The sequence below is a fragment of the Abramis brama genome (assembly GCF_963993115.1).
Source record: "Abramis brama genome assembly, chromosome: 19".
In the NCBI taxonomy this organism is placed as follows: Eukaryota; Metazoa; Chordata; class Actinopteri; order Cypriniformes; family Leuciscidae; genus Abramis; species Abramis brama.
Genome location: NC_139981.1, coordinates 30,175,229 through 30,187,780, shown reverse-complemented (window position 1 = coordinate 30,187,780; position 12,552 = coordinate 30,175,229). Strand labels below are relative to the sequence as shown.

The following is a 12,552-nucleotide window of genomic DNA, read 5'->3' as shown; positions in this document are numbered from 1 at the left end:
AGATAAAAGCTCAGTTTGGGTGATTTATGCTCTTGACATCTGGCAACCTCTAGCAGGAAAGATAGTGGAGGCTCCTTACCAATGCTAGATATCGAGAGAAGCAGATATCATTATCACGATTAAAACACGATTAATCGTGCAGCCCTATAGTGCATGTTAAAGTTTGGTAGTGGTTCTTGGTGGTTGCCCCTTCATGTGCATTTTTTACATCATGTAAATTCAAAGACAGCATCACGTGTCCTTTGCGATTAATCTCATATTTAATCTCATATATAATCTCATATCCAAGATAGACGAAGCAAGAGGATGTGGAATATAAAAATATCATTCATTACAAAATAGTGTGGATAATAAATAGTTTAGTAAAATTAAAATTGACTTTATATTAGTGTTATAATTTGAAGTATGAAGTTGTTAGATTTATCACTATGCTAAAGTCAAAATCAAGTCCAGAGCACTATTTGTTAGGGCTGTGTATCACCAACAATGTCACGATACGATACTAAAGCCACGATACGATACGTATCACGATATTTCAGAGTTTAGTAACTAATATATGTTTATTGTAGAACCAGTGTTATAACAGTTGTGATCACTGAAAAACTTTTTAGTTTTTGTCATAAAAAAATTGAGTTAAATGAAATAAAAAACTTGTCACAAAAAAGCTTAAAATGGCTCTTCCTTCAGTAGCGCAAATAAATACAATAGAATAAAGATAGCCTACCAATAAAGAGAAAACTTTTTGAATAGGTCTAGCACTAGTATTCAGAAATAGGCTACTAGAAACTGAATAAAGTAATCAAATGCAAAATAACACTGGGTAGTATTTTAGTCCTGACTAAATTAAATACATAGGCTATTAATCCAAATTCTTCAAATTAAAACTATCTTTTGTTGTTTTGACAACAATATTAATGACAGACACATTATGGCTTCTGTCGCTTTAAGACCTAGTGCACGGATCCTGATTTCATTATACTGTCCCATCATGCGTTTTATGCTGAAGACATAACCGACTGTGTTTAGAGGATACTCAACAAGACCGAAATGTTTGACATAATTTTGCGTGTTTTTGTTTGTTAAAGTGATATAATCTGCGAAAAATAACTTTAGTTACTCGCGAGCTGTTTGTGAGCGTGTCGAGTATAAACGCCTCGTCCGTTACATAACAAACAAACAAATAGTGCTTTCAGTAGCCTATTTAAGATTATCAACGTTTTCCATTCAAGAACTGTGAGTGATTTTTCTTCATCTTTACTTGTTGTTTTTTACTCTGCGGGAGATCTATTAAGCTGCATTCACGGAGTCGCACAGCCGCATGCGCGAGCAGTCTACACAAAGAAAGCGCGCGTGTCAGCATTTGAAATTGAAAGCAGCCTTCTGTTAGTCAGGTTCATATTTTAAATATACAAGTCCACTGCATTCCAAACCACATAAATGATGACTTCGTAGAGCATTTGTAAGGAAAATACCGAAAGGCGAGACAGCACGCTTCAAGTGTAACGTAACATCAAACAAAGCGCGCGTCTCTCACAGCGCATCCTGTGCAATGAAGCCTTATGAACTTATGAAAGATTATTTTACGGAAAGTTTGATTGGTGTATGTATGTGTGTGAGGAATTGGAAGAAAGCAGATTACGGGTGTTTCTAAAGCAAACTCAGCGTCATCGCATATCTGGTTAAAAACTAAGCTCAGAATCGATTCTGAAATTCAATCGTTGGAGAGAGAATCGCGATGCATCGATGGATCTATTTTTTCTCCCACCCCTACACAACAGTATCGATACGGAAGCTGCTGTATCGATACGCGCATCGTCAGGAGTTCATGACGATGTATCGTTGTATCGATATTCTGAGCACAGCCCTACTATTTGTGTGGGTCACAGAGTTGCTGCCTATGTAGTGCATTGCATTCCAGTCACTTCTGTGGTTCCCCGCCGGCTTGAGTGCAGCGAGGCAGCTCATTGGGTTTTGGTGTCTGTCTCAAATGATTAAAAAATAAATTTTTCCAAGAACTGACACAGCATTTATGGTTTTGGTGGCAAAGAGAACCTGACAGATGCATTCATCATATATTAATCTTTATTATATCTCTTATTTTCTCCCCCTCTTTCTCCCTTCTTCAGCTGGTTTATGAATTCTTCTTAAGATTCCTAGAGTCACCTGACTTCCAGCCCAATGTTGCCAAAAAATACATCGACCAAAAGTTTGTAATGTCGGTGAGTGTCCTTTCTTCTGATCTACATCTGCATCATGGTTTGTCTTCATCAGCACACAGTCAGAGGAATATAAACACTCCCTCTGTTGTGAGGGTCTGTAAGGAAGCTGAGGCCAGCTGCAGCTAAAGGTAGTGTTCAGCACTTGCCGGTGTAGAATACTAAGTCAAGTTTAAAGCAAGGGTATCATCATGTTAATATCTATTTGTGCTAGTGATATCTATATCTATAATATCTATTTGTGCTAGCCGATCAAGTTTTTTGGGCCCCCTGATCCGATCCGAGTCATTGAATACAGAGGATCTACTGAGTCCCGATCCAATACTTGTGTTTTCCTAGTGCTTGGTGCACACTTCAAGTACATGAAAGTTATTAAAGTCAATTCAATATACAGAACCATGCAAGGAGTTTCTCAAGGGGCAGGGGCTCAACTGTAAAAATGGGGCATCCATCACTACATGTATGTGTGTGTGTGTGTATATATATATATATATATATATATATATATATATGTATATATATATATATGTATATGTGTATATATATATATATATATACATACATACATACATACACACACACACACACACACACACACACACACACACACAGACACATATATATATATATATATATATATATACAGTATCTCACAAAAGTGAGTACACCCCTCACATTTTTGTAAATATTTTATTACTTCTTTTCATGGGACAACACTGAAGAAATGACACTTGTAATGTAAAGTAGTGAATGTACAGCTTGTGTAACAGTGTAAATTTGCTGTCCCCTAAAAATAACTCCACACACAGCCATTAATGTCTAAACCGCTGGCAACAAAAGTGAAAATGTCCAAATTGGGCCCAAATTGTCAATATTTTGTGTGACCACCATTATTTTCCAGCACTGCCTTAAGCCTCTTGGGCATGGAGTTCACCAGAGCTGCACAGTTTGCCACTGGAGTCCTCTTCCATGACGAAAACACGGAGCTGCTGGATGTTAGAGACCTTGCGCTCCTCCACCTTCCGCTTGAGGACGCCCCACAGATGCTCAATAGGGTTTAGGTCTGGAGACATGCTTGACCAGTCCATCACCTTCACCCTCAGCTTCTTTAGCAAGGCGGTGGTCGTCTTGGAGGTGTGTTTGGGGTCGTTATCGTGTTGGAATACTGCCCTGCGGCCCAGTTTCCGAAGGGAGGGGGTCATGCTCTGCTTCAGAATGTCACAGTACATGTTGGCATTCATGGTTCCCTCAATGAACTGTAGCTCCCCAGTGCCAGCAGCACTCATGCAGCCCCAGACCATGACACTCCCACCAACCATGCTCGACTGCAGGCAAGACACACTTCTCTTTGTCCTCCTCACCCGGTTGCCGCCACACACGCTTGACACCATCTGAACCAAATAAGTTTATCTTGGTCTCATCAGACCACAGGACATGGTTCCAGTAATCCATGTCTTTAGTCTCCTTGTCTTCAGCAAATTGTTTGCGGGCTTTCTTGTGCATCATCTTTAGAAGAGGCTTCATTCTGGGACGACAGCCATGCAGACCAATTCGATGCAGTGTGCGGCGTATTGCTTCGACCTCTGCAGCAATGCTGGCAGCACTCATACGTCTATTTTGCAAAGCCAACCTCTGAGTTCTTTGCCATGAGATGCCATGTTGAACTTCCAGTGACCAGTGTGAGAGAGTGTGAGAGCGATAACACCAAACTTAGCACACCTGCTCCCCATTCACACCTGAGACCTTGAAACACTAACGAGTCACATGACACCCGGGAGGGAAAATGGCTCATTGGACCCAATTTGGACATTTTCACTTAGGGGTGTACTCACTTTTGTTGCCAGCGGTTTAGACATTAATGGCTGTGTGTTGAGTTATTTTGAGGGGACAGCAAATTTACACTGTTATACAAGCTGTACATTCACTACTTTACATTGTAGTAAAGTGTCATTTCTTCAGTGTTGTTCCATGAAAAGATATAATAAAATATTTACAAAATGTGAGGGGTGTACTCACTTTTGTGAGATACTGGTATGTATGTATGTACAGGTGCTGGTCATAAAATTAGAATATCATCAAAAAGTTGATTTATTTCAAGAATTCAACTTAACAGGTGAAACTAATATATTATATAGACTCATTACATGCAAAGTGAGATATTTCAAGCCTTTATTTGTTATAATTTTGATGATTATGGTTTACAGCTTATGAAACCCACGAAATCAAAATCCCAGAAAATTAGAATATTACATGAAATCACACAGTAATTACACAGTGATACCATGGTCATTGAACCAGGTTTTGGTTCTTTTGGCAGTGTGGGCAGGTGCAAATCCTGCTGGAAAATGAAGGAAGCATGAAGTGCTCTGAAAATGTCCTGGTAGACGGCTGCGTTGACTCTGGATTTAATAAAGCACAGTGGACCAAAGTCCTCTTTTCTGATGAGAGCAAATTTTGCATCTCATTTGGAAACCAAGGTCCCAGAGTCTGGAGGAAGAATGGAGAGGCACACAGTCCAAGATGCTTGAAGTCCAGTGTGAAGTTTCCACAGTCTGTGTTGGTTTGGGGAGCCATGTCATCGGCTGGTGTTGGTCCACTGTGCTGTCCACTCAACGCAGCCGTCTACCAGGACATTTTCAGAGCACTTCATGCTTCCTTCAGCAGACAAGCTTTATGGAGATGCTGACTTCATTTTCCAGCAGGATTTGCACCTGCCCACACTGCCAAAAGAACCAAAACCTGGTTCAATGACCATGGTGTTACTGTGTAATTACTGTGTGATTTCATGTAATATTCTAATTTTCTGGGATTTTGATTTTGTGGGTTTCATAAGCTGTAAGCCATAATCATCAAAATTATAACAAATAAAGGCTTGAAATATCTCACTTTGCATGTAATGAGTCTATATAATATATTAGTTTCACCTGTTAAGTTGAATTCTTGAAATAAATCAACTTTTTGATGATATTCTAATTTTATGACCAGCACCTGTATGTATATAATGAAGCTTGACTCACCATTGGGTAGTACATTTTCTATTTTACTCACCAGACTTTGCAAGAACAAAGCAAATGAATAAGTTCTATAGAAACATAATATAATTGTAAATTATTAATATAAGTAAACAGTCTGTAATAAAATAAGAACAGATGATGAAACTTCAAGAAATAGCACAAATAAAAACAACAGAACAAAGATAATACGTAATTGCAACAAGTTCTCATATAGTCTTACACCAGATAAAAATAAACAGTAAACAAATGACTTCTGAGGGATTTGTTTTAAAAAGTGTGCATCAAATATGCTTAACAGAAACTTTAATGTGTGTGACACGCTAGAACAGACCTCATTGGTTCTTGCACGCCACGTGAGTTGATGTTAAATAAAGGATCAGGCTTACGATAGCCGATACCGATCAGTTAAAAACAAATCTTAATCGGCCCAATACCAATCCTTGAGATCAGCCCAGGACGTCCCTACTTTGTGCACTTTGGTGGACAGATTTTTTTTTAAATGATTATTATTGAAGATGATACTGGTATCTGGAGAGAGATCTGGCTTTATGACGTATCTAAAAAGAAAGCTGAGATTTCGGTCACAAGAGCTTTTTTAGCAAATATTTAGTAAATATTTAGTCTCATCCAATGACCAGCTTGTAAAATGTGAGACGTAAATAAACATATGCAAGTTTGTATGACATAAAACATTACGCATTACAAACAGCAAGATATTTTTGAATCCTATTGAGAAAATAGTCAATTCAGGCGTTTATATGCTTTATTTTTTCCTTTTGATCAGATTATATAAGGTCTACACTAGCTGTTTACAGGAAGGCTCTTCAGTCTGATTGAGCTGTCACTCTGATTATAAATGGATTTATTTGGATGCATGTAAACGTAGCTTCTGGGATTGGGTCTCAGAACCCATCTAATGATTGAGCTAATGGATTCAGTTCACCTTATTTCTTTTCAGCTGCTGGAGCTTTTTGACAGTGAAGACCCCAGAGAGCGGGACTTCCTGAAAACCATCCTGCACAGGATCTATGGAAAGTTCCTGGGGCTGAGAGCCTACGTCCGTCGGCAGATCAACAATATATTCTACAGGCAAGCTGTCCTTTGCATATGGTTCTTTTGGCTATCAAAATATTCTCATTCATAAACTTTGTAAGAGTAGATGCAGAAAGTGTGAGCTCTTGGATGCAAGTCTGTCTTTGTCCAGAATTCATCCATTGAGTCGATGTCCTTGATCTCGCACTGTAGGTTTATATACGAGACGGAGCATCACAATGGGATTGCAGAGCTCTTAGAAATCTTAGGAAGGTGAGCGTGACCACTATCAGTGTTGCCATGACAAATCTGAAGGGAGGTCTTTCTCTCTTTGCTGAACTGAAAGAACCTGTCCGTCACATGACCGATCTCATGTTCTTCCCACAGCATAATTAATGGCTTTGCCCTGCCACTGAAAGAGGAGCACAAAATGTTCCTCATCAGAGTGCTTCTGCCTTTACACAAAGTCAAGTCTCTCAGCGTCTATCACCCACAGGTACGCTTAAGGAAATCTCTTCTGAAGGGGGGGGATTATATGAAAAAATTCTCAAAAATGTCAGTAATTGCATTAACTACTGTTAGTTCAAGTCCTAAAATGTGATTGGCTCACTGGCGTTAATCATTTAGTATAACACTGGGATGTTTCTCTGTTTTTCTCAGTCCACTTATCATTTTAAGCTTCTATTGGGGAGGAAGAAAAATATGCAAACTCAAAATTATGCTGTAGTACTGAATACTGAATGCAAGACACTGATTACCTGTGGCTGAACAGCACTCTTGCTTGCATGATTGAAAAATAAATAAATAATATTTTAAAAAAAATGTATTTGCTTGCATTTGAGAAAAATTCTGAACCAAAAAAGCTTCTGTATTTTTAAGGTCACCTTGAGTGCTGTTACTTTACAGCATATTGGAGACCTTTTTTGGCAGCTAATGGTTATTTCAGATGTTATTTAACAATTTGAGGTAATGCGTTCAGTTCAATCATTTCTCTTCATGTTTGACATTAGAACAAGGGCAAGTAGGAAAGCTTTACAGCAACTAAGGGGTTTGGTTTAGTTCCAAACCATGAGGATGCACCTTTTTCTAACAAGCGCTTGCATTTCCTCCTTCACAGTGATATTTGAAAGTGAAACACCCATGAATTTTGCATAACCACATGTGAAAGAATTCATATTTACCAGTTTAGTGCTTCATCCAGCGTATCGCCCTCCCCCGCCTCACTGTATCCATAGTTTATAAGTATTAGAGGTTATGATGGTTTGCATGGTAGGTGTTGCACAATGTATTAATAGAATTAGGAATAGCAGTGGCTCAATGTTAGTCATCCTATTATGTTCTTTTTAAGAAAGAAAGTAATTTCCTGTGCTTTCAGCTGGCCTACTGTGTGGTGCAGTTTTTGGAAAAGGACAGCAGCCTCACTGAACCTGTAAGATTTACAGCATTGGCAACTGCACTGTTTTCTGTCACTATTATTAACATTTCTTTCAAGTATTTTTCTATATAAATTCTTTATTCGTGGTGAACTTGAACTGGTGCAAAGATGACTTTCTCAGCCATTTGTCTTCCTCTTCTGCATCAGGTGATTATGGGCCTGCTGAAGTTCTGGCCTAAGACCCATAGTCCTAAGGAGGTGATGTTTCTGAATGAACTGGAGGAAATCTTGGATGTCATTGAGCCCTCAGAGTTTGTTAAAGTCATGGAGCCTCTGTTCAGACAGCTGGCCAAGTGTGTATCAAGTCCACACTTCCAGGTATGAAAGCACTGATCTCGTTCTATCACTGAACATTGGGCATCAATTTACATAATCTTTTAAATATCGTCGATGTCGGGCAGAAACCTTGTATCTCCTTATTTCATCTCTTTTTTTGGTAACCCTTTACGTCTGTCTGTGGGTTTTGCAAGTATTTAACCAATTAACCCTTGTGCATCCTTATGGAAATTTTTGTCTTTTTAATTTTTGTTTTTTGAACATTTTGCCTGTGTTAAGGCTAACTGCATAAAATTTGGCACAGGTGTGTATTTTTATTGAAATTGTACTATTTCACCCCCATTTCCTTTAAAAAATCTATTTTGCACTAGGTACACAAAATAGTTCCTCTCAGCGCCTTTTGGACAAAAATGTCCGTATTGAAACCCATTAAAACTGCAATTTTTAATTCCAGGGCCATTTAACTATAAAATGATGCAATCTTTAAGAGGCATTCACTCTGTTGGCAAGGCTTCAAAATGAAAATTTTTACAATTTATTACCAGATGGTGCCCTTTTTTTCAGGTTTGGCCTATAAAGCAAATACTCGCTTTATTCCTGTTTTCTGCTTCGGCATATTATAGAGCCAATTGGATAAATGATGCAGCGATAATTGTGTGGGTGTGTTGATATGGATGTCTGAGTGTGGTTTTTATGTGTGCAATAAAAAAATGTGTGTGTGCTTGATATATTTGAGAGAGAAAAACTCAACTGCAAATCTAAAATCCAACCACTGTGTGCACCAGTGGAGTTTTGCTGGCATCTATTGGGGAAAATCTGTTACTGCGCCCAAACAATATCTTACCGAAAGCTAATTTTTTGAGATAACATCCTCAAATTTGGAACACAACTTGCTTAGATTTATGGCTTTGAATTTCTCAGTTTTAGAGTTCAATATGCTTCATAAAATATAAATGTTATATAAAATAATGTTCATAAATCATTTTTATAAACTTAAACCTATATAACTTTTTTCTTTTTTTTTTTTTTTTTTTTACTTTTTTTTTTTTTTTTACTTCAGCAATAATCTGCCAAGGGTCTTCTTTAAAATGAGACCAAACTTAAGTCTTTGCTCCGATGCTTCAAATTTTTATGACAGTTTTTTGACACGAACATTTTTGTCTACTGTCCATAGTCATAAAAATGTGATGCTTCGGAGCAAAGAGTTTCCACCCGACAGCGACGATATGCAGTAACATAAAAAGAGCATTGTAGCATGTTTGAGTGTGATAGCCATTTATCTGTATTGTCATGTGTGTTCCAGGTTGCTGAAAGAGCATTGTATTACTGGAACAATGAGTACATCATGAGCCTGATCAGTGACAATGCTGCCAAGATCCTCCCCATCATGTTTCCCGCTCTCTACAAGAACTCCAAGAGCCACTGGAACAAGTACAGCCACACTTTGACAGATTGTGTTCAGTCACAATCTGTTTTTTCCCAATAAGACACATCTTTCTTATGATGAATGAACACCTGAAGGAAAGAACGTTCTGTTCAAATGTCTGGAGTAATAATGTGGTGTTTTCTCCTGCAGGACAATCCACGGGCTTATCTACAATGCCCTTAAGCTCTTTATGGAGATGAACCAGAAGCTGTTTGATGATTGCACTCAGCAGTACAAGGCTGAGAAGCAGAAGTAAGTGAATGAGGCAAGAAAGGGAGAATATGAGGCGAAAAAAAGGTGTACAGATTGTAAAAGGCTTGTTCTGACACAAATTGTTTGAGAAGGTCTTGTCAGCAGTTGTCATTTACTGTCTCAAATCCTAGTGAACTACAAAGAGAGAGACAGCATTTTGGGCATCCAACATGCCCAGAGATGATGTCTAGGTAGGCAGTTCTCTAGATTTTGAGACTCAGTGACTGTCTTTGTTCTCTAAGCAGAATTACTAAGCAAGCTGGTTTTGTTGAGCTTGTGGCAGCCATATGTATCCACATATACATACGAGTTATTTTCTCTGACATATCCTAAACTCTGTGTTGTTTTCCTGTTCTTCCCTAGAGAGAAGTACAAACTTAAGGAACGGGAAGAAATGTGGCATAAAATTGAAGAACTGGCGAAACAGAACCCTCAGGTAAACACCCTCCGCTGCACTCACACTTTTTTAATAGAACTTTATAATGACTTCTCAAGTAACACCGAAGACTTGAGTAATGACTGCTGAAAATTCAGCTTTGCCAACACAGGAACACATTACAAAAATATTTTAAGTTTTTTTTACTGCATTTTTGATCAAACTATAATGCAGCCTTGGTGAGCACAAGAGAAGATACTGACTGACCCAAAACTTTTGAATGGTAGTGTACACAGATACAGTCAAATAGGACACAATCAAACTGTCAGTAGCTATGTTTCCATCCAAAGTTGCGAATTGAATTTATGTGCAAAATGTGAACATCGCATAAAACATTTGCGAATAAAGCACCGTTTCCTTCCAGCGAGCCGAAGAGAACAGAATCGTCACTTCCGGATAAACTGGCGCTAAGTCAATAAGACCATCTCTGGCTAAATATCATTATATCATTATATTAATATCATTAAGAAAAATGGAAGTTATTATATACAGAGGCTTCTCCTACTGCAGCAACTTTCAAATTGTCTTATGATATTTAGCCAGAGATGGTCTTATTGACTTAGCGCCAGTTTATCCGGAAGTGACGATTCTGTTCTCTTCGGCTCGCTGGAAGGAAACGGTGCAGACGAAACACAATAAACGCAGTCATGTTATCATGCTTTCTGAGGCGGAAGCTGCTGTTTGGGAGCGCAGTCGTGCAAGACACTTCTGGGAGGGAATTATACTGAACCACTTAGACGACAGACTTTGCTAAGCATTTCAGAATGATCACAACAGCATTCATGCTGTGCAACAAGATTAGTCCAGTTATGCCGTCCCATCGCGCAAATTCACATGACTTTTTTGATGCACATTATGGAATATATTCGGTAAATGTGTTTCCATCAGTTTATGCATTGGTTATGTCTTGTTATCGGATAAAGAAATGTATCCGACTCAGTTGAGTGCATAGGTTTTTTAGAATTTGTGCGCTTCCAACAGTTTTTTTTTTTAATGCGATATCTCAAAATGCACATAAAAATAGGTGGATGCAAACATAGCTAGTGAAGTCATACGTTATAGGTTAAAATTGAGAAATGAATTTATGATCATTGTGTGCAGCTAATTTTGTACGTATCCTAATTAAAATTAATCAACTCCAAACTACTCCTGACGAGTTTAATTATCACCACTCATCTCTCTCTGTGCTCTGAGGGCAAACACAAAAAGAACCCACCATTTAATCAGGATGTGATGAGAAATCCTGTGAATGTGTGTTTAACAACCACAAGTTTTGGATTTTCACAGAGTACAAAGGTTCAGCTGCGGCCCGGTCTGGCTCAGGAGGAGGTGAGTCATTTATTTCTGCATTTAGTTATTATGCATTCATCTTACTCTTTGGGTTACTTTCATCTTCCCTACCAAGTTGTTTAGATGTAGGGTAGGTGGTATGAAGAAAAATCCTATATGACTAATTCAGTATCACAGTCTTTGCTGGAAACTTTTAATAACCATGCTGTTATGTCTATTTTTGCATAATCCAGTAAATTAAACAAGTGATGCTTACTGCAGAACCAAATGATGTCAAGTGACAGCTCCTCCTCTCTGCACTTAATGGGTGGAGCTTAACCTAATTAGGTTTAGGAATAGGGTGTGGCTCTACTTTCAAGCTCCACCCATTCACGCTGCTGTAAGCAGCCTCTCATAATTAAATGCTGTAAAAAGTGCTTTGTCTCATCGAATCACGATTTTTTTTTTTAAACGTTAAAACTAAGATAGTTCACACTCTGAATTCTGAGCCATATGGATTAACCATAGACAAAGTAAACTAGCTGATAATCACACCTTTGAGCGCACATCATTTGAATTCTGTTAATGCTGCAAGTTGCAGGAAACAAAACACTGTGACAACACCCCTTAATAATATATATTCGGTAACACTTTATTTTACAGTGTCCTTGTTACATATGTTACATGTACTTACCATAGTAATAACAGTAAATGATACATAATTACATGCAACTAACCAAAACCTAATCCTACCCTAACCCTATAGTGAGTACATGTAGTTGCTTAATATTACTCAGTACTTAACCCTTTAGAACCTGAAGCTAAAATAGGTGTTTTTCACATATTTAGATTTTTTGACAGAAATTCTAAAACAATGCGCATGTGCAAGGTCTCAACCTTTTCAGAAAAAGATTAGCTTTCGACAAATTACAGTTATTGACCATTATTGTGTGTGGTGAGATTGTAAATAGAATTTAAATAGACAAAAAAAAAAAAAACGCGAATAAATTTACTGATTTTTATTTAGAAAAAAAACCAGAAAAATCACGAATGAAAGAAACTAACACTTTTAAGTTGAAAAATGAACTATTATATATCTATCTATCTATATATATATATATATATATATATATATATATATATATATATATATATATATATATATATATATATACACACAAGTGTTTTTTGTGACA

At 37.7% G+C, this 12,552-nt stretch overlaps 1 protein-coding gene across 2 annotated transcripts in view; it reads left to right on the top strand.

The window, feature by feature from the left end:
• ppp2r5d (protein phosphatase 2, regulatory subunit B', delta) overlaps positions 1 to 12,552 on the top strand; it is a 50,120-nt gene that overhangs the window by 33,444 nt on the left and 4,124 nt on the right. The window contains exons 6-16 of one of the 2 annotated variants that reach the window (XM_084093404.1): positions 2,127 to 2,219; positions 6,189 to 6,319; positions 6,476 to 6,535; positions 6,650 to 6,758; positions 7,638 to 7,691; positions 7,845 to 8,015; positions 9,277 to 9,404; positions 9,550 to 9,651; positions 9,783 to 9,842; positions 10,015 to 10,087; positions 11,375 to 11,416. In XM_084093404.1, the coding sequence (XP_083949530.1) occupies positions 2,127 to 2,219; positions 6,189 to 6,319; positions 6,476 to 6,535; positions 6,650 to 6,758; positions 7,638 to 7,691; positions 7,845 to 8,015; positions 9,277 to 9,404; positions 9,550 to 9,651; positions 9,783 to 9,842; positions 10,015 to 10,087; positions 11,375 to 11,416 (1,023 nt within the window). The remainder of the gene's footprint in view (positions 1 to 2,126; positions 2,220 to 6,188; positions 6,320 to 6,475; positions 6,536 to 6,649; positions 6,759 to 7,637; positions 7,692 to 7,844; positions 8,016 to 9,276; positions 9,405 to 9,549; positions 9,652 to 9,782; positions 9,843 to 10,014; positions 10,088 to 11,374; positions 11,417 to 12,552) is intronic. The other variant, XM_084093405.1, reaches the window with a different exon arrangement.